The sequence below is a fragment of the Mirounga angustirostris genome, unplaced genomic scaffold (assembly GCF_029215605.1).
Source record: "Mirounga angustirostris isolate CCGP_5_RB_7025 unplaced genomic scaffold, mMirAng1.0.hap1 SCAF_1, whole genome shotgun sequence".
Classification (NCBI taxonomy): domain Eukaryota; kingdom Metazoa; phylum Chordata; class Mammalia; order Carnivora; family Phocidae; genus Mirounga; species Mirounga angustirostris.
The window spans coordinates 39,021,371-39,041,128 of record NW_026991709.1 but is presented as its reverse complement, the minus strand read 5'-3'; the positions used below and the strand labels follow the sequence as shown (position 1 = coordinate 39,041,128).

At 35.5% G+C, this 19,758-nt stretch overlaps 1 protein-coding gene across 4 annotated transcripts in view; it reads left to right on the top strand.

Moving 5' to 3' along the window:
- VGLL3 (vestigial like family member 3) overlaps positions 1–12,596 on the top strand; it is a 49,184-nt gene extending 36,588 nt beyond the window's left edge. For all 4 annotated transcript variants that reach the window (XM_045902683.3, XM_045902682.3, XM_045902686.3 and 1 more), the window contains exon 4: positions 6,359–12,596. In XM_045902683.3, coding sequence (XP_045758639.1) covers positions 6,359–6,402 — 44 coding nt within the window. In that variant the 3' untranslated portion in view covers positions 6,403–12,596. The remainder of the gene's footprint in view (positions 1–6,358) is intronic.
- Positions 12,597–19,758: the final 7,162 nt, after the last annotated feature.

The following is a 19,758-nucleotide window of genomic DNA, read 5'->3' as shown; positions in this document are numbered from 1 at the left end:
ATTTGTAAAATATGAGAAAAATAATCCTTATGTACCTACTGTACAAAAAGCACTTAGAAACTAATGAAGAAATTGCTTTCTTAAATGCACAGGAAATTGGCCAAAGATAAAACACGGAGGAAGAAATGCCATAATCACAGAATGTTTACCTTCACTAATGTGAAAGGAAATGCAAATCGAATTAGATACCTTTTTTTTTAAATTTTTTTTTTAAGATTTTATTTATATATCTGAGACAGAATGAGAGCGAGAGAGCACATGAGAGTGGGGAAGGTCAGAGGGAGAAGCAGGCTCCCTGCCGAGCAGGGAGCCCGATGCGGGACTCGATCCCGGGACTCCAGGATCATGACCTGAGCTGAAGGCAGTTGCTTAACCAACTGAGCCACCCAGGCTCCCCGAATTAGATACTTTTAATCTGTAATAATAAGTAATGAAAAATGATATGAATATTTGTACAAACTTGCTGAAACATTTAGCACTCACAACGAACTATGCAAATATAAGTGTACATATATGCTGAGGTTCAGCAATTATATTAACATATTTTCAGGAAATTGTCTTATGTATCAAAATGTTCACATAAGTAACAAGTATATTTGTACACATGTGTGTTCCCAAATGATGTACATCTATAGAGAATTGGGTAATTTACACTACAGGGTAGAATAAATATTATACATCCTTCCAGAAGGGTTCATCTGCATGTACTGACATGGAATAAAAGGTTTTCCAAGATAATATTGCTGGTGAAATAAGCATGGTATAGCATAGTATAAATAGTGGTGACTATGTATGTACATCTAAACTATACTCAGTGAGTTCTGTGGTGACAAGGGATGTTAGGTAGAACTTATACTTTCTAAATCCCCTGTAAATTGATATTAAGCAAGAAGTCTCTGATGTTTCGAAATTTGAAAAAAATATATGTTTTTAAAAAAGAAGGAAGGGAGGTGTCCATCGTGGTTAAACGTGTTTTAAATATTTACCTAAAATGAAATCATAGTTCCTGAATTGGGTAGCTCTCACTCTTATTTTTTCCCCCACTTTGTGTTTCCTCTACTTTTTGTTTCTCCTACTTAGTGTTAAGGTGCTATCCCCACGTAGATCTTATTTAGAAATTCTTAACTAGCATTTAAACTGATTGCCCTGGGGCTCAGACAAACAAATGCAGTTGTATGATCATTACCAATGATAATTTTATAAAGCAGGAGAAGATAATACAACTGTCTCTTGCATCACTTTGTGATCATTTGTCAATGTTGCAGTGTTAGATGTCAAATTGTTGGTTAAGGTTGGATATTTTGATATAGTATCCAATACAGTGTTGTATATACTTATATTTGTAATAAATATGACTTACTTTATTAAAGCAGGGATGAAGCAGGGGATTCTTTTTTTTTAAATGTAGGAATAAGCTACCAGCTTCTTTTAGTCTCATGGCAAGCATTTTGATCTTAAAGAGTTTCTAGACTCTTAGTATCTATGAAATGAAGAACTTATATTTATGCATCTAAGTATTTCTTGACTTTCAGGTCATAAAATATTCTACCCACACTTCAAGGTTTTATGTATGTTTTCTTCTTTTTTATCAGCAGCATGTTCCCCAGTGTATGGTTACCACATTACCTCTTTTATCTACAGCAATAAAATTAATTGGAAGCATGTTCAACTTACTTAAGAGCTATAGTCAGTGGTGTTGTCAAGTGATTTGCTGACTTAGAAGCAGGACATGCTTTCCTAATGGATATGACTCTGAAAATCAAACATTCCCTAAAACTCAGATGTGCCAGAGTATAGTTTTTCAGTAACCTAAATTATTATTTATTTCTCCCCAATACTAGAAAACTTAACCTTGTTAATTCTGAGTATTCTTAGTCCAACTTAATGGTATCTCCATTGCTCTGTTTAGTACAATGTCCAATTTAGAATTGAAACCTCTTCTCAGATTCCATCCTCACCCTCTCCTTAGGTTTGCCTTTGTATTCCTAGAATCATTGTATCACAGAAACTGTCAATTAAGAGGTTGCTTCTTGCTTCATGATTTTGTCATTTCCTTCCTATCCTGGCCTTTGTTTCCAAACCTATCCCCCACCACTCTGTTTCTCAGTGCATTCTCTGAAGAGTGCTCTCCCCCCAAGTGATGACCCATTTAAGTCAGGTTTAGCCTCTAGCGATTATGATCCCTCCAACATTCTCAGTTGGGGTGACTGGTGTCATTTCTTCTGCTGTGGGGTACCCACATCATAGCCATTGGACATACTAGCAGGCCCACCAACATTTTCTCTGAGCTCACTCTTGTATCTTTTTTGAGGGTCCCACGGAAACTTTAGGATCTTTTTACAAGACACCTAAGAGTGAAGGGAAACGAGAGCAGGAAGTGTCCAGATCTTTCATCCTTAGATAGACCCTGTTGCCATCTCTACTTCCTTATTCCCAGAGCCTTTTGTTAAGAGGTGTACCTCTGGGGCTCCTGGCTGGCGCAGTTGGTTGAGTGTCTGACTCTTGGTTTGGGCTCAGGTCCTGATCTCAGGGTTGTGGGATGGAGCCCTGCTCCTCTCTGAGTGCAGAGTCCGCTTGGGTTTCTTTCTCCCTCTGCCCCTCCCCACCTTCAAATAAATAAATCTTAAAAAAAAAAAAAAAAAAAAAAGGTGAACCTCTGAAGCTGTTGCCTCCTAAAAATTTCAGCTAGAAAGTGAGAAAATGAGTTGTGATGCCTTGTTAGGGAATCAAATACTTCAAATTTTAAAGGATAATTTTCTTACAATCTTCGTTCCTCGACCAGGACTTCTCTCCTGCTTCTAATTAATTTATACTTCTTTTCTGTGTTCATACTTCCCTTGCTCTCTTAAGTCTGGGTTTTTTTTGTTTGTTTTTTGTTTGTTTTTTTCTTTTTCTTTTGGTGGTCAGGTGTTAGTGGTGTTGGAATTGAATTGAGGAACTGGATCTGTGGGCTTGTATTTCCATTCAAGATTTTCTCCTAACTGAATCCCAGACTCTCAAACACTGAAGCCAACAGTCCGATGTCTTTGTTCTCTGGCCCCATTTCTGAAAATCACCTCATGATCCAAGTGGTCACCCTGCGCCTTCAGTGTTCACACTGAAGAAGGGTTCTTTTTGTGGCAGTGGGGAGGGTTATATATCAAAAACATATCAGTCAACATGGAATATCCTATTACACAACTAAAGTAGTCTTCATCTGAAGTATAATAAACTACTGTGTAATCAATTACCGCATCTTAGAAAAAACATTACAGATGTTTAGTTTAAAAAGGTTACTAAAAGAGCTGTGTTGTTAACTCTGATATTGGTTCTGTTGTCAGGTGGTTTCTAAACAGTGTAAAAAGGAATATAAAAAAATGTATTATTTTTTTCCTCAAATTGATTGAATGAAAGGATTTTGACTTGGGGAGTTGTGGGTAGTATAGTTTAGTGACATAGTCTGACAATATGGTCCAAATGGGGGCAAGCCATATACATTGTGGTTGAGACCTTTGACTCTGACATCAGACCACCTTGTTTTCAAACCTAGCTCTACCACTTAATAGTTTCATAATTTCTCTTAGTCTCAATTTTCTCATTTGTAAAATAAATATTATTGTAGCATGGTTGGAAACATTAAATGAAATATTTCATGAAAAGCACTTCACACAGTGCCTGTCATATTTAACTGTAAGAAAATGTTCACTACCATTTTTATGATGTTTATGTCCTCATCTACTAAAAATCTCACAGACTAAACAATAAAATTAAAACTTAGTTACTGATATCAGGAAGATAAACATGGGTGATTTCAGAGAGCCAGTGGGGAGATTTCAGCATATGTTATGAACCAATTTCCTATAGGTTTGCGTTAGGAAATTGTGAGACAGAACAAGCCCGAATAGGAGCAACATAGCAGAGTAGATTTTGTGTTCTGGTAAGAAAAGCTGGGGAAACCCCAAAGGTAAGTGGACCACATACAGATAATACGTCAATGATTTTTTCCTCTTCGATCCTTGCTGAGAAAACTAAATGTACCAGATGACTCTTAAATATCCTGATTTATCCTCATCATTTGTCTAACAAGAAAAATCCTAGCACCACTTCTCTGTTGCAGCTTATTAGTAGTAGGCTATTTTGTTTGTGGTTGTTCATTTTCTTGTATTTTACTTACGCCTGTTGAATTTTATGGATATTTTGAAATACCTGGTAATTAAAGTGAAGGTTTGATAGAATGTACCATCACCAAGAAGCAGTTAAACCACAAGGAATACAGTAGGTATTTAATACATTTGAGGCCATAGATGAATTGATTTTTTAGGCCATAGACAAATTGCGTTACTCTAATGCAAAGACTTGGAAATAAAAACAATGAAGAGATGAAGTTATAAGGAGAGAATGCCCTCTGTTATTCTGGTTCGAAAATGTAGAGCTGTGGTAAGTAATGCGATAGTTGTCTGCAGAAAAAGGCTAACATGATTTTGAAGGAGTCATATGTCTTTGCAAAGCAAACTAGGGATTGCCTTTATGTAAGAGGAAAAAAAAGACACTCAAACCACTTGATGATTCCAACACTATTCATGACTTGCTGTGCTGACATTCTATAGATTGATGGGGTCTTCAAGTGTGGAAATACTGAGTCATACAGAAGATGAGACGTTTCAATAATGAAAAAAATATTTATGCAGTCAGCAGATTGTCAGTTAAGGTGGTTTAGATTATAAGAGCCACCAAACAGAGACTGTGTCAGGTTGCAAATTATTCTAACCACAAAATCACTTGAAAATGAGTAAAGCAAATTTAGAGTGAATGAGTATACCCCCAATCCTTTTATTTCTTCCTTCTCCTCTTCCTCCTGTTTCTCCTCCTCATCCTGCTCTTTTTTTGAAAGGAAAACTGTTGACTCTGTATCTAAACATAATACTAGTCTCATGAGAAAAAAAAATAAAATGGAACTAATCTTTTTTCAGAAAGTGTTGCTTTTTTCCCAGTATGCAAGTGCTATAGGGTATAGATAGTGACTTGTGGTTCTATGGGGTGCTTCTTTGTCTTTTTCTGTTTGTTCTCTCTCCCTTTATGTAGTCTTTTTGTAGATTGTCTTAATGTCTCCCATTAATGACTGACTAATTGTGTCTGTTTTGTAATGACATCCATTGTTTTGTAAAATTCTTTGACAAGTTGGAGGGACAAGAAATGAAATCACTGCAGCTGTTTTAGTAACAATTATAGTTTAAAACCCTACTGGCTCATTTAACCATTCCATTTCTGACATCCAGCCCAGACTTACAACAGTTTCAGATCAAGGATCAAGAAAACATCCTGTGATCTGAGCACCCGCACAGCGGCAATCATGCTGCCTTTCTACCCACTCATGCAGTAGCCTTCCTTCATGTTTTGGTATTTGGTTTTAATCATTACCTTGTCTTTCCTCTTCCAAACGATTATGCCAAAAATAAAGGAAACTGAGGTAAGTGACTTCAAGTGGGTATAAGCTGAAGGTGCTATGCTAATTGTCCTCATCAGAAATCAGTCAACTGACTGTACTGGAACCAAATCAGAGTCATATTTTTCTGTTTCCTGTTTGATAAACTTCTTAATCACTTTAGCTTTGAGTTGGAATTCATACATGTTCACTTATTTTCCTTTGGTCACTATTTTTAAAGCCTTATCTGTAAATTTTATTTTCTTGCTATGAAGTATAGATTTTCATAAGCCATCTTAAATATTTTCCGGAGGAAGATGTGAAAAAATAAGTACATTTATAAAAATAATATTTTGTGCTATTGGCTATGAACCAGCTATGTCTATCTTACTGACACTATCAGATCCAGTTTTTAACCATGTCTAATTGCTCACCATATTGGATAACAGTACCACTATGGACTGCATTTCAAAATAGCATCAGAATTTACTCACTCTTTTAGTTCAAAAGTATCATTTTTATTGCTGAAAAGTATTAACTGAAGTGCCCCAAAGATTGGTTAACTTGTTTTCTCCAAATATCAGCTCCTTTTGGAATTAGAACTAAAAAGGTTCTGTGTCTATTATTTTATTTTATTTATTATCACTCATACTCCAAGAAAATAAAAACTACAGTAAGGAATTTCTACTGTACCGAAGAAGAGGAAGAAGAATTTCTACTGTATAAGTGGCATTGTGCTAGTCTAGAGTTTCTGTCAACTGCTGTGTTGGTTGGCTTTTTGAAAACTGTGAGCTCAAGCATGGAATTTCTTTAGAGATCAGGTCATCCTTAGGCTGTACCCCACCGTGGCCTAGATCGTCTTTTTGGCTTCTGTATCCAATGCCTTGTAGATTATGCCCACTTTCGAGTGCTTCTTGTATTAAAGCTTTTCGTTTTTCTCACTGTCACCTTTCCCAGGTCTACAGCATCAAGACAAGAGCAAGGAATCACCATGGTACTGAAACACAGTATTAGCAAGTCAGGCTGGAGTGTGACTCCGTGGGCCCACTGGGAAAGATGCTGCCAGTATTTTCCATTCTGCAGTGGGACACGATAGACATGCAAAGAGAAGAGGAAGTATCAGCCAGCTGACTTTGGTTGGGAGCCTTTTCTTGAGAAAGCCCAGTGGGTCCTAGACATTGAAGAAAAGCATTTTTGTTTGTTTTTTCCCCTCATCTGAGCCTTTGCCAACTGTGCAACTCTTTTTTTGTCTTGCTTTTATGGATACATGGTTTAATTTTTGTTTCCTTTTGATTTTTTTTTCCCCTTTTTGAACCAACCACCTTGTCAGGAAAAGATGAACCACAAATGAAAATGCTCATTCTTTCAGGAATACAATTTTGTAGCTCTATGTGTATCTATTTTTGTAGAAATACAGAAAGTTTGATTTAGCATTGATGGGCTATTTTTGAGGGATGTATTTTTTTTAATATTGTAAAAATTGTTAAGTTCTGTTTAAAGAACTTGCTCTCAGAGAAGCACTGGCAAAAATGTTGAAAAGGCTTGTCTTTCAGATGTCTGTGATATGCTCTGTGCTTTCTAGGTTACCTCAAGTGTTTGATAGTTTCTCCTTTTTTTACAAAAGTAGCACCATAGCCAAGCCAATATAGTATTGTTTTACATTAAATCTCGGTGAAGATTTAATTCCATGCTAGCTCACCTAGCTTTGAGTTATATGCATAGCTTGAAAAGGAAGTTTTTTCATGACCAACACTAAAGAAAGGATATTTCATTACTTCGATTTGTCCCAAAGAGTACTTGGAGGTTGACTAAGTTTTGCAGAAACTTTCAATCAGAGGGAGAGTTTGCCTAGCATATGTAGTTGTCTTTCTTAGCCTATCCAACTTTGACAAATGGAACCAGTTTATATCCAACTCCTGGAAAAAAAAAATGTGTTTACCTGTGCTACCTTTGATTGCCAGTGGCTTAGTTTCCTTGTTTCTAATTATGCAATCATGGCAATTTTTAAGGTCATATTTTAAGTGGATAGTTTTTTTCCTAGAGATGGTTTGAAGGGATAATATTTGGGAAGGTACTAGACACGTCACAAAGCCTTTAATTCAATGGCTGTTTCTGATAATGTTACTCATCACTGTAAATTGAAAAATAATATATTATATATATAATATTTCAAACGTGTTTTTCAAGACTTTCTTGTTTGTTTAAATCTGGTCTTAGCTGATTGAACTTTTTTAAGAAAACTTTTTAGAGCAAAATGAAATTTAAATTGGAATTTATGCCACAATTACTTAAATCGGGGTAATAAATTGACTCTTTATTCTTTGAAATTTATCCTTGAATACTCAGGATTCAACTTGGCATGGCCCTCAGGATCTAAATAAGGTGAAGTTGGAATAATCATTAAGACCTTGTTAGGAAAAGATTAAGGTTATAAAAGTAGCAGTTAATATCTTAAGGATTTTTGATGCAAAGTCCATTCTCATATAGCTGCTTCCGGAGATGGGTCACATTAAAAAGTTAGTGTTATATAGAAGTTTTTGTTTGGTAAAAGTTTCTCAAATGTGCCCCCTCCTGGTCTTCACCCATATGAAATAGAGTGTTTCGTGAAATACCACTTTCCATTTTAAACTGTGTATATCTTGTGCATAAACATTTTAGCTATAAGAACAGCATAACCTCTGCTCAGCTAGGCAGGGTTCTTACAGATAATTTAAAGTAGTTCCCTTATCTCTGTTTTTTGCATTAGTTTTCTTTCCTGGTGCCTCTGGTGAGTTATAAATCTATTATACACTCTCTTGTATTCTTATCATAAGTTGCTTCTTCTTAACCAGACTCTCCTTAACGCAATATGCATATTTTTACCTAATGTGAGGTCAAAACTTAAGGAATTTTCTACTTACAAATGATATGAACTTAGATTTCTAGGGAGTGGCTTGGTCAAACTATCTATATTTTGATCTATAATTTGACTTGTTACGGTTGTATGTACTTTGCCCAATCTGTGGAGCATGAAGTTAAATGACTTTATAAAATTGGTTTCCTCTTGTGTCCTGAGTTTTCAAAGACAAGTATTCGGCAGTTCCCATGGGATGACTCACTGGGGATTATTTATTTTCCTCCTCTTCCCTTGGAACCTATTAACTTCCTTTGCAGTTTCTCTTAGAACAGCGTTGTACTCCAACTCATTCAGATCATTCAATTGGATTTTCCCAATTAAGGGAGAAGAAAAGTATTAACTCTCTGCTCCTCTCCTTATTCTCCATTGAATTGAATTCAAGGAGAGAGAGACAATTGAATAGCTACACCCTGAATTTGGACTGTGTTCTGTGCCACTCCTGGTAACTATAGTATGAAAGGTTCCTTGGCTCTGGGGCCCAGGAAAAGCTGGGGGCCTGAATTCTGCTGTATCCAGGAAAGATTTGTAAGTGAGTTCTCCTGGTGAGAAAAGGCGTTGTTGACATACTACAAGGGTTAGATCCTTGCACAGACAAGGAATGGATCAAAGTCTAAGTAAAAAGAGAGTACATGTCTCTATAATTGCCTGGCATCCCCTTGGTTTTGTTTTGTTTTGTTTTGTTTTTTGCCTGGCATCCCCTTGTTATGATCATATTACCTTCACCACCAGAAGTTATAAAAGAGGATGAATTGTAATTTAGCATGATATTCTGAATTTATTTTAAGTTGAAAATGCTATCACTCTCTGGGTCTGCTCTTCTCACATCAAAATGATGCTGTTGAACTTAGAGGCTTCTGACCAGCTTTACAGAGGCCTACCAACTTCCTCCCCCATTCATTTGGAACCATTCCACCTTTGACTATTTTAAACATTAGACTTCCTTCAAGGTTTCTAATGAGCTAGACCCTATTAAGTCATCTCATTTATTTGACATCTAATCTAGGCTTCGACCACTAAACTAACATGAGTTAAGGAACAACATGATAGTGATAAGTAAGATCTCAACAGGCTATTTTGTCCCTCACTGTTTATTTGAAAAGAGCCTCTAAATATTTTAAAAAACAACGTTTCTTCTTAAGAAGGTTAACTGTCCCCTCCTAACTTTTATCTGTAATTTTTTTTTTCTTTCTCTGTCTTCTTAAAATTATTAACATTATTATTTTAAGCAAAAATGGCCAGGGTTGCTCTACATTTTGCAAATGAGAACCAGTGGGTTGCAAATAATTTAAGGAATTAATTCTTTTTACTTTATAAAAACTTAAAAAAAAAAAAATTCTAGGCACTGGCATAAAACATGCCCTTGAGGAGCTCATTATTTATTTTGCAAATCATATTTCCTATTCCTATTCTAAGACCTGCAGAATAGGGCAGGATCTATCTAGCTTTTGCATTTGCTATCTAGTTTAATGTTCTATTTGTCATTTAAAGTTGCAATCAGAAACTATATTTCAAGAAACTAAATTCTATTTCTTACTGAGTGTCCCTTTGTGACATAATATTTGCCAAATTAAGTCAATGGGGCAGTGGCGTTAAGTGGTGGAAAAGGAAAGTTTATATATTGGAGTGTTGACTGAGGGATAAATAGAGAAGCAGAATGAATTAATGGAAAAGAGCATTGACTTGTGCATTAGGTCATTGTCTGAATTCTGGCTTGGCCACAATTAGATATGTGTGATTTGAGGTTTATGTATCTTATGAGTAAAGTGAGATAATAGTACCTAACCGGCAGGCTGTGAAGTGTGGAAATCATTTATCTATCTATCATCTATCTATCTATCTATCTATCTATCTATCTATCTATCTATCTATCATCAATCATCTCTGTCTCATAGTAGATGTTCAGTAAGTAAGAGGTACCACAAATGTCTGTCAATTAAGTAAGTAGGTCATAAAATTGAGCTCCCAGATGTCCCTTCTTTATACTTTCCATATCCATTTTTGCAGCAATCAAATAGATATATGACTGCTTTTTCATAACAAATTGTTGCAAGAGAATCTTATCCACTATTTGTTGAAGATAAAATGTAAATTTCTTAATTACTTCTGTTACTTTAGTGTGTCATTTATGAAGGAAAATAAATTGACCTTTTAGTGGTATGTAGGTCCAACTGTGAGTTTTCTTACATTTCCAAAATTTTATTCACCTGGGATCGTATTATTTTCTCCCAAATTAAGGCAACATCTTTACTAAATCACCAAAGTTTATATTTTTTCAGTTGTATTTTGGGCTTCCTTAGCACCTGGAACAAAAACCTCTCTTTTGAAGTTATTCATTTTTTTTTACTTGCCTTGAGGAAAAATTGCAAAATATGGTGGAAAAAAATCGTTTGCATGAAAAGGGGAGGGAAAAAAATCCCTTTACAATCTCAGCAGATTTACTCTGCTTGAGAAAAAAAGAAACAATTTTATTAGAAGCAGATGTTGACACTGTGTCAGTTATTGAAGATGGAAAGAGTTCACTTGAACCATTGCAGTTACAAAGGAGTATTGATGGCAGTTAGAATCCCTGTGATTGATCACCTTCATAGCAGACATAAGGACAGCAGAAAAGCAGAAACTGTATGAGACCAAGACTGAAATCAGCCTGCTGATTTTCATGTACAGGATCTTTAGGACCCAGTTTCATTTCGTTTTGTGTTTTCTTTCCTCCAGGGTAAAAGACACCTCTTTCAGAAAGTTTAAGGCTTTTTGAGAAATTAAAATTTATTTTGCAAAAACATGGCCTAAGGGCTCTTTAACTCTCTTATTAAAGCATTAAAACTCTTATTAAAGTCATTTTAGAAAAATTGGGTTATACTTTTAGTTCAAAAATGTATGTGGAAGACAAATAGATAAACTACACAAAAGTGGATGATTGAAGTTTGGGGTATGGGTGGGCCTTTCAGGGAAACCTCAGTCTCAAGAGCTTCAAAATGTTAATTACCTTGGTAACTTGGTCGTGGACATTGGGCGCATAACAGACTTTCAGAATTTTTCAGCGGGCTTTTTTCTTTTAGTGCTCTCTGGGAATTTCATTCTATACACTTTTCCAAAATATAGAAATAGCCATTATTATTAAAATATCTTCATTTTCTTATTTCCTTTATTGTCCATTATGCTTTTTTGTTTGTTTGAAAAATATTTGTATAGTTTCAAATAATTGATCAAACTAGTGTTCACTTGAAATTGCAAATTAATTAGATCCAATAAATTTATCTGAATCTCCTTTTAAAGAAATGCTAATTGAATTAAGTATAATTTACCAATTCCATTATATAAGTAAACAATGATACCTTCTAGAAAAGGTCAGGTTACTGTCAATTAGCTTCCTTTTTAACAATTTCTGGACTACTAAATTTTGACATAAGAATAACTCCTTTAGAATATAAGATTCTTTAGGGGTTTCTTTGGTGTATGCATAAGATGTGAACTTTTCTAATGATATCTCTTTATACTAATAGAGATGTACATTTTTTTATGCTGTGGCTAGGGCAAAAAATAATGATTATTTACACACATGATTTAATTTCTTAGGATATTTACAATCTTGGATATTATATATGATTTAAAAAGACTATTCCATACATTTTTCTGGATATACAGTATAGGGAAGTGTTTTCATGTGAATTCTTCGTATCATTTTAAAGTGCATATATTGAAAGGGAAAACATGGATTAATTTGTTTTTATCATATATATCTAGGTAAAGTGAAATAGTTTTATAAAAAAATAAATAATGTGGAAGACTTTATATTTGTCAGTTGATTAGGTAAACTGAAAACTATTCATAGAAATATTACCCTACAACATTGAAATACAATAAAATTCCAGACTTGTTAGTTTTATGAGCAATTTTATGCTATCTTAATTTTACATTTCCAGAAAGACAAATTAACTAATCTTTCCTATGTTGTCAGTCTTAATTTACGAAATTCATAAAACTTTTGGCTTTACAAGCTAATTATAAAATCTTAAATTTTTTTCTGTTTTTCTTGGGGTTTGGGAGAGAGACATTTTCATATTTCAGTTCACTCTTCAAATACAGGTCGCATAACTATGTGTCAGTGATAAGAGATGGTGGAGGACTTTGTAGTACAAACAATGTTACCTTCAATTTGTTCAATAAATAATTTAATGTGAACTTAATGTTTATATTTTTAATGTAGCATTTTGGTTTGGTCTGCATTTCTTGACAATTAACTAAAGCTCTGTTTTCTTCTTATCCAATTAAGCAATTTATAAATATCTTTGGAAATTAAAACATCTTAGTGTTTTGTTTGTTTGTTTTTATGAGGTTAATTTCTAAGGCCAAGGAATTTAGTTGTTACAGTGAGGAGTGGGTTATAAAACAAGTGTTTATAATGGAAGAGCAAGTGAAATAGGCTATGTTAATTATATAACAGCAGGAAGCTTGCGAATGAATTTTTTACTACAATGCTTCTAAAATTATCATCTCTTTATGAGAAGTGCATTTTTTGCTTTGTTTTTATACTTGTTGGATATAGAACTTGCTATAAGTATTATGAAAAACAAAAACAAAAACAAAAACCAAAAACAAAAAAACCTTTCTTAACAATTCATTGGTACTTGGAAAAGAAAATTTCAAGACCTTCTATTTTTGAAGGAAGCGAGAGTTTTCCTACAATGGACTCTACTTTCTTCTTAAATGAATCATTTAGAAGTGCTAAAGTCTAGAAATAAGTGTTTAAATCAGTAGCCCCTCCAACATATCAGGTGAAATAATTTGGCATTCTTAACTGTTTGCTGTATTTAGACTAGACTAGTGTTATGAGTTTTCTATGGCTGCTGTAAAAATTAACACAAACTTAATGGCTTCAAACAACACAAATGTATTATCTTAACCACCCTGTAGGTCAGACATTCGGCACTGTTCTCAGGCTAAAATCAAAGTGTCAGCTGCATTCCTTCTGGGTGCTCTAAGGGAGAATCTCTCCTTGCTGTTGCAAGCGTCTAGAGTCCTTGACTAATGGCCCCCTTCCTCCATCTTCTAAGCCATTAGCCACTGGTCAAGTCCTTCTCACATAGCATCACTCTGACCCTCTCTTTTGTGCCTCTCTCACATGTTTAAAGACCTTTGTAATTACATTGAGTCTGCCTGCATAGTCTCCTCATCTCAGGGTTCTTAATTTAATTACATCTGCAAAGTCCTTCAACGTAAGGTAACATATTCACAGGTTCTAGAGATTAGGACGTGAGTATTTTTTTGAAGGGGGCATTATTCTACCACCACAATTAGTAGATTTCAATATATTTTTTCATAAACCCTGTAACCTGGGAGTATTTAATATAGCAAGGCTTCTTGCATGTTTACAATGGTCATTTGTGAAGGATTCATCTTCCTTTGCTTAAATAATTGCATACGAAGGGAATTTCTGTTGTTATTTCAAACATTTCACGTGGTTATTATAGTGCCTTGGAATCTAAAGGGCTATGTAGTATTTATGTCAGACAAGCACTCGGGGTTGGAGAGCAGGACATCTGGTGCAGATTCTTCCTAGCTGAAGTGTGTTTTCTCTGGGGATAATCAACTACCATTTAATTGTTTTGCTTCCTTTTTTGGGAACGTATGATCATCCTGTGATGTCCTAAGTCTCCAAGCGTCTCATTTGACCTGTTGATACACATGTGACAAAATATCTATATATGACCACATTGACATGGTAAAGCTTTTACATTTTTGTCCAGATTGAATCATTACATCTGTTATCAGTTAAGCAGAGGAATGACTATGATGGAAAGCAAACATGTTTAGATGCATTTAATGTGTAAAGTAGGTACCTATACTTTGGAATGCTGTTGATCAATAAATGAGCTAGACTGTCTTCGAAACAACACTCAGGTACAACTGTTTTACTTTCCACACCAAGTTTGGCTGTGGCTGAATGAAGAACACCAGCATTGATCTTTGCTTTGCACTTGTAAAAGAGACTATTTGTAGGGAGCCAAATATAGCAACAGAGGATTTATTATCTTGCCAAAAAATACAAAATCTGTTCCCCTTTAAACACGACACTCTATCCTTTTCTTGTGGATCTTGCTAAAAGGAAAATATAGCTTTAAACTACCCCATTCCTTCTGCGGGAAGTCCCTAATTTTTTTCAAATGGGCTATGTGTGGTTTTGTGTTTTGTATTTCCTAAAGAAAATGGCTATATGAGAAATCCAGCCAGTATTAAGCATTCTTATTACAAAAAGGAAAAAAAGCAAAAACAAAAACGCAAAAAACAAAACATTTCTAAATCCGAGGTAAGAGTCAATAGCAATTAAGAAAATCACGCTTTGGGGCTCCTGGGTGGCTCAGTTGGTTAAGCGACTGCCTTCGGCTCAGGTCATGATCCTGGAGTCCCGGGATCGAGTCCCGCATCGGGCTCCCTGCTCGGCGGGGAGTCTGCTTCTCCCTCTGACCCTCCTCCCTCTCATGCTCTCTGTCTCTCATTCTCTCTGGCTCAAATAAATAAATAAAATCTTTAAAAAAAAAAGAAAATCACGCTTCGGTGGCTTCAAGACTGAGTATCGCTGCGTGATGTTCTGTGTTGCATTTTGTATTGAGCCAAAAAAAATAATTTTAAAAAAATTGTCTTCAACCAACCAGGTGCTTTCTTTGCCTTAGAACATGGGTGTTTGCTCTGAATATGGTCTGATGAGTCAGTGGACCAGTCTAGATTATAAAGCTGGTAACGACAGTTAACTTTTCTGCTTGGTTTTTAATGTATATACAGCATTTTGAAAACAGTTTTGCAAACATCAACCAAGAAAATAAGCTTTCCAGTGACAGCTTTACTAGACATCTTCGTGTGGGATTTTAAAACAAACACAAGGCTGTTTGGAAATACTTGGTATATGTAAATATGCAAAATATGCCGACCAGTGCTAACAGCTCTAGGGTGTACTCCCTCATCCTGGAGCAGAATATGTTGGTGGCAGTGGTGGTTGTTTTTCCATCTTTGCTTCTCATCTCCCTCACCACCACCCCCCTCCCGTCTCCACCCACTTACCCATCCACAGACAAAAGCACATACTTAACACCCTTCCCCCCTATTTCCATGCTGTTTCCAAGAGAATCATTTCAGCAGATTCCCCCTGGAAAAGGTGGGTGGTGCTTTGAAGGACTGTTTGAATTACACGATGTCATAAAGGCTGAGCTTCGAGAACTTGCTTGCACTTGCTCTGACACCCGCCTCGCAAACAGCCCAGACACTCCGCAGGCCAGATTCCATTAAGGCTTGTCATTGCAAGGGGAGGGAACGTCTGGTTGAACGTGGCCTTCCTGCTATGATGTTCCCAAAGAACACAGAGTAATCATTTTAAATGTGTACTATCAGGTTCTGTAACATCAAGGCATTCATTCATTTATAAAAAAAAATAAGCATATGCCTTTCTGCCTACAGCCTAAAAGAGAAAGAGAGGACCCAAGGGAAGTTAAAAATGAAAGCCTCTTCTTACAGCATTTTGACAGGTTTGGAGACGATTAGTTGGCAAATGTGAAGTGCGAAATCCTGGGTCCTAGGACCAGATCCACTCATAATTTGTTGATATCATTTAGTCAGTTTCCTTATCAGTAGCATAAAGATCAAATGAAATAAATGTAAGCTTTTTTGAGAAAACTAAAAGTACTGTACAGATACAAAGAGAAGGAACTGATATTTATTAAAACTCCTATATATCATGAGCATGCATGAATGTATATTAAGGAATTCTCACAAATAGCAATATGCAGACAGCATAATTTGGGAGGCAGTTAGCAATATAAAGACCATGAGGATTTCATTTTTAGTGATGCTACTTAGAAGCTGGATGTCCTTGGACAATTTCCTCAGCCTCTTTAAGTCTCAATGTGTTCACCTGTCAAATGAAGATATTAAAAGAAACTACTCCAAACAATTGTTACAGGAATTAAATAACGTATATAAATCATTTAGTTGATTACTTAGTAATCATTACCACTAAGTAAATACCATGTTTTTTCTTCTTATTAACCTTATTTTTTAGTAATTTAGGAAGTCAGTTAAGCCCTTCCCCAAGGGCACTTGACTACCAGTGACAGAGCCAGATTCAAACCCAGATTTAACCAAAAAAAGAATCAGTCCACCACACTACCCTCTAAAGTTTTTGCCATTGTCACATCTGAAGGTATTTGCTGTGAGCATATTTTAATAATTTCTTAGCCAACTGGAATAATTCCCATTTTCTTCTTCCTCCAAATCCTGTGAAAATGGAGTAGAAATCTCTCTGCTCCTGGAACCCCAGAACTTAATGTGTGTGTGTGTGTGTATGTAACATTTTTTTTTCTTCTCCATAGTTTTTCTACAGGGTCATCTATATATGCTAATAACATTCATACAAGCAAAATGAAGTAATGATTCCAATCCCTGGGAGCCATAGTCTTGAAATCATATGGATGTTAAATTCTTTAGCCTAGACAGTTGACAGTGGATATAGTGTCTCTATTGACCATTTGAGATAAGCCAAACCACTTTCCTATTAGGGAGTACCCATTCATAAAAACAAGTCTTAAAAAAGCCAGCTTTCTCAAGGAAATATTCTTAGATGCAACCACTGCTTCTTGCTCTCTGCTATATGTCTGGGCCTGCAAAGCTTCTGAATTTGTCTGTTTCCTAGCCCCATGATGATGCCCTTAGACTTATCAATAGAATTCAACCGCTTTGATGTTGGGTCTTTTCATTGTGCTTCCCAGAAGAAGTTTTTACCTGTTTTTACTTCTTTGGTTGCTCATAATAGGGTCTTTCCTGCCCCAGCCCTGCTGGATTCTAGCTCCTGGAGTGAGCCAGGATCTGGCTATCCTGAAGGCAGAAAGGATTAACTTTGGCAAGTTGATCACCCAAGGGCTGATCTAGGATCTGAACCCTGTAAAAGTTGTGCAGAGGGGAGCTCTTTCAGACGGTACAAACAGCATACTAAATTATGAAAGTAAGAATTTAGAGTACGTATGAGAAATCACAACAAATTTTGTAAAGTTGATGAATACTATGAACACAAAATTCAGAAAAATATAAATTTGTCTTCACTACCTGCTTAAACTATATGTATAACATAACATACTACTCTTCCAACAACTAACACATTTACCTTTGTTTTATCTTTAGTACATTTCAAACATGTTTCTTTTCTTTCTCATATTTGGTGGTAGAACAGGTAGGTTCTGTTCATAGAGTAATATGTTCTCAGTCCCTCTTGAAACAACGTAGTGAGGGGTTGCGGTATTCCTAGGCACCATTTGTTCACTAGGACATGATTACTTAATTATATCTGGAGGTGTTTGAGAATTATACCTGGAGGTGTTGGGATATAAATATATCCTGCTAAATCCAAATCCAAACTGTATGTATCTGGTAGATAGCTTGATCCTTACCACCTCACAAAGGAAAGTGTGGTGGAGGGGAGATCTGAGTGAAAAAGAGAGTGTTTTTATATGATTGTAGTTAAAATAGCTTATCTTTTAAAATTTGCAAAAATGTATGTCAAGATAAATGCTAGGATTCATCTCAGAGCTTTGGAAGATGGCCTGTGCAAATAAGGGGCCCAGAAGCTTTATCCTCATTAGCTTAGGGCAAATCACGCCTCTTAACCATGTCTCCTATGGTAAAAAAAAAAAAAAAAAAGTCGTACTTACAAGAACATTGATATGTGGCTTCACATTTTTAATTTTCTGGTTCCTGTCTGTTACAGTACATTAACCTACAAATCCAAAGATGATAAGAGTTCCATACTGAGTAACCAAGATTAAAAAAGGCTTCAGTTTGAGAGAGGGAGACAGAAGAAAAAGCTGAAATTTTTTGGAAGGAATTCACATAGACAAAGGGAGAAAATAGTTTGTGAGATGACTGAACTGAAGATTTTATGTGCAAATAACCTGAAGCTGAGAACAGTAAGGAATGAGTTACCTCCTGGAAAAAGCAGTCTTCTTTTTCTTAAGGATAAAAAAAGACTATATGATGTTTGCAACTACTCATGACCATGAGCCAGAACTATATAATATGTTCAAAAAAATGAAGTCTTACTGTATATTGAAGCAAAGAATGCTTTCTTAGATTATCTGAAAAGAAATGGATTTCTGACCTAGTTCTGTCATTAACAACCCATGTGCTTCTAGAAAAATCACTAAATGTCCTTGGTGTGTGTTCTCATCTGTAAAATAATGACATTAAAATTAGACAATCTTTAAGGCTTCTTCTACTTCTAAAAGTTCTGTGATTCTACATGTATTTTCTTTAAATAAAATATGTTAACCTATTTAGACATCAGAATTAAAATTTTCCTGGAGCTAAAATACTTTGGAAAGAATACCTAAATGTAAAAGATTATTTGACAACTTCTTCAGATGTCAATGTAAGTCTGAGGTATAAAAAAAGTCAATCATGACAATGTTGTACAGAGTGGAACAAAGAAAAATTCCAAAGAATCTCTTTGTAACAAATGCCATTGGTATTTACATAATCTGAAGTTTAAAAAAAAAAAAAAAGCAAGAGAGAGACGCAATTCCCTTAAAAATTAGATCTTCTGGAATTTGTATTTCTAACACAGTTTATCCCTCAAGGAGTCAATATTCAAACCTGTGTATAATTTAGACTTTTTTGCTCATCCCATGTGTTCCACGTGCTGGTTTGAATTAGTCAGTTGTGGAAAATAGAAATGTACAAATCAAAAAAAATTTGCTTACAGCATTCTTATTACTAATCATGTCCAACACAGTAGACAAAGTTACAGACATGTATCATTAAAGACATAACAAGTTCTCTAGACTTACCTCCTATTCACTTAGCTCTGACTGGTTTAAAAAACAAACTTGTGGTGTGTCCAGCTTAATTTTAACAAACTGTGTTGGCTTCTGTGATTTCCACTGGAAAGCTAATCATTGATTACATTTCAATATCAATAAACATTTGTTGACTGAATCTCCTTGTGTCTAAATTTCATGTAATTACCTACAGCCATTCACACTTCATCAGGAAGAACAATTTATCAACATAATCTGAAATCACTTACCATCTCCTCATGATGCCATATCTCATGTTGGATAAAATGAGTTATATGGACACAGTCCCTGTGCCCTAAGAATATTTTCAACCGCCTTGGTCTGGAAGTACCATTTGTCTGGATCTCAATCACATTGTGTTCTACCAATAATTTAATTATTTTGCCAAATTAATCCTATTTTATTTCCTTCATTTCTATAAGTAAATGTCTGTTTATCCTCAATTTCTTCCCCCTCGTAAATATCCTGATGCATCATTGGTCAGTTTTCACCCTCCTAATAGCTTTATTATAGGTAGATTGCACACATGGAGCCTGGTGCACTCCTCACTGGGCAGTGGCTTTTGCTCTGTGTGGACAGAGCAGTGAGTCTATTCTGAAGTGGTAGAACAGTTTCTCCTCTTGAGCAAA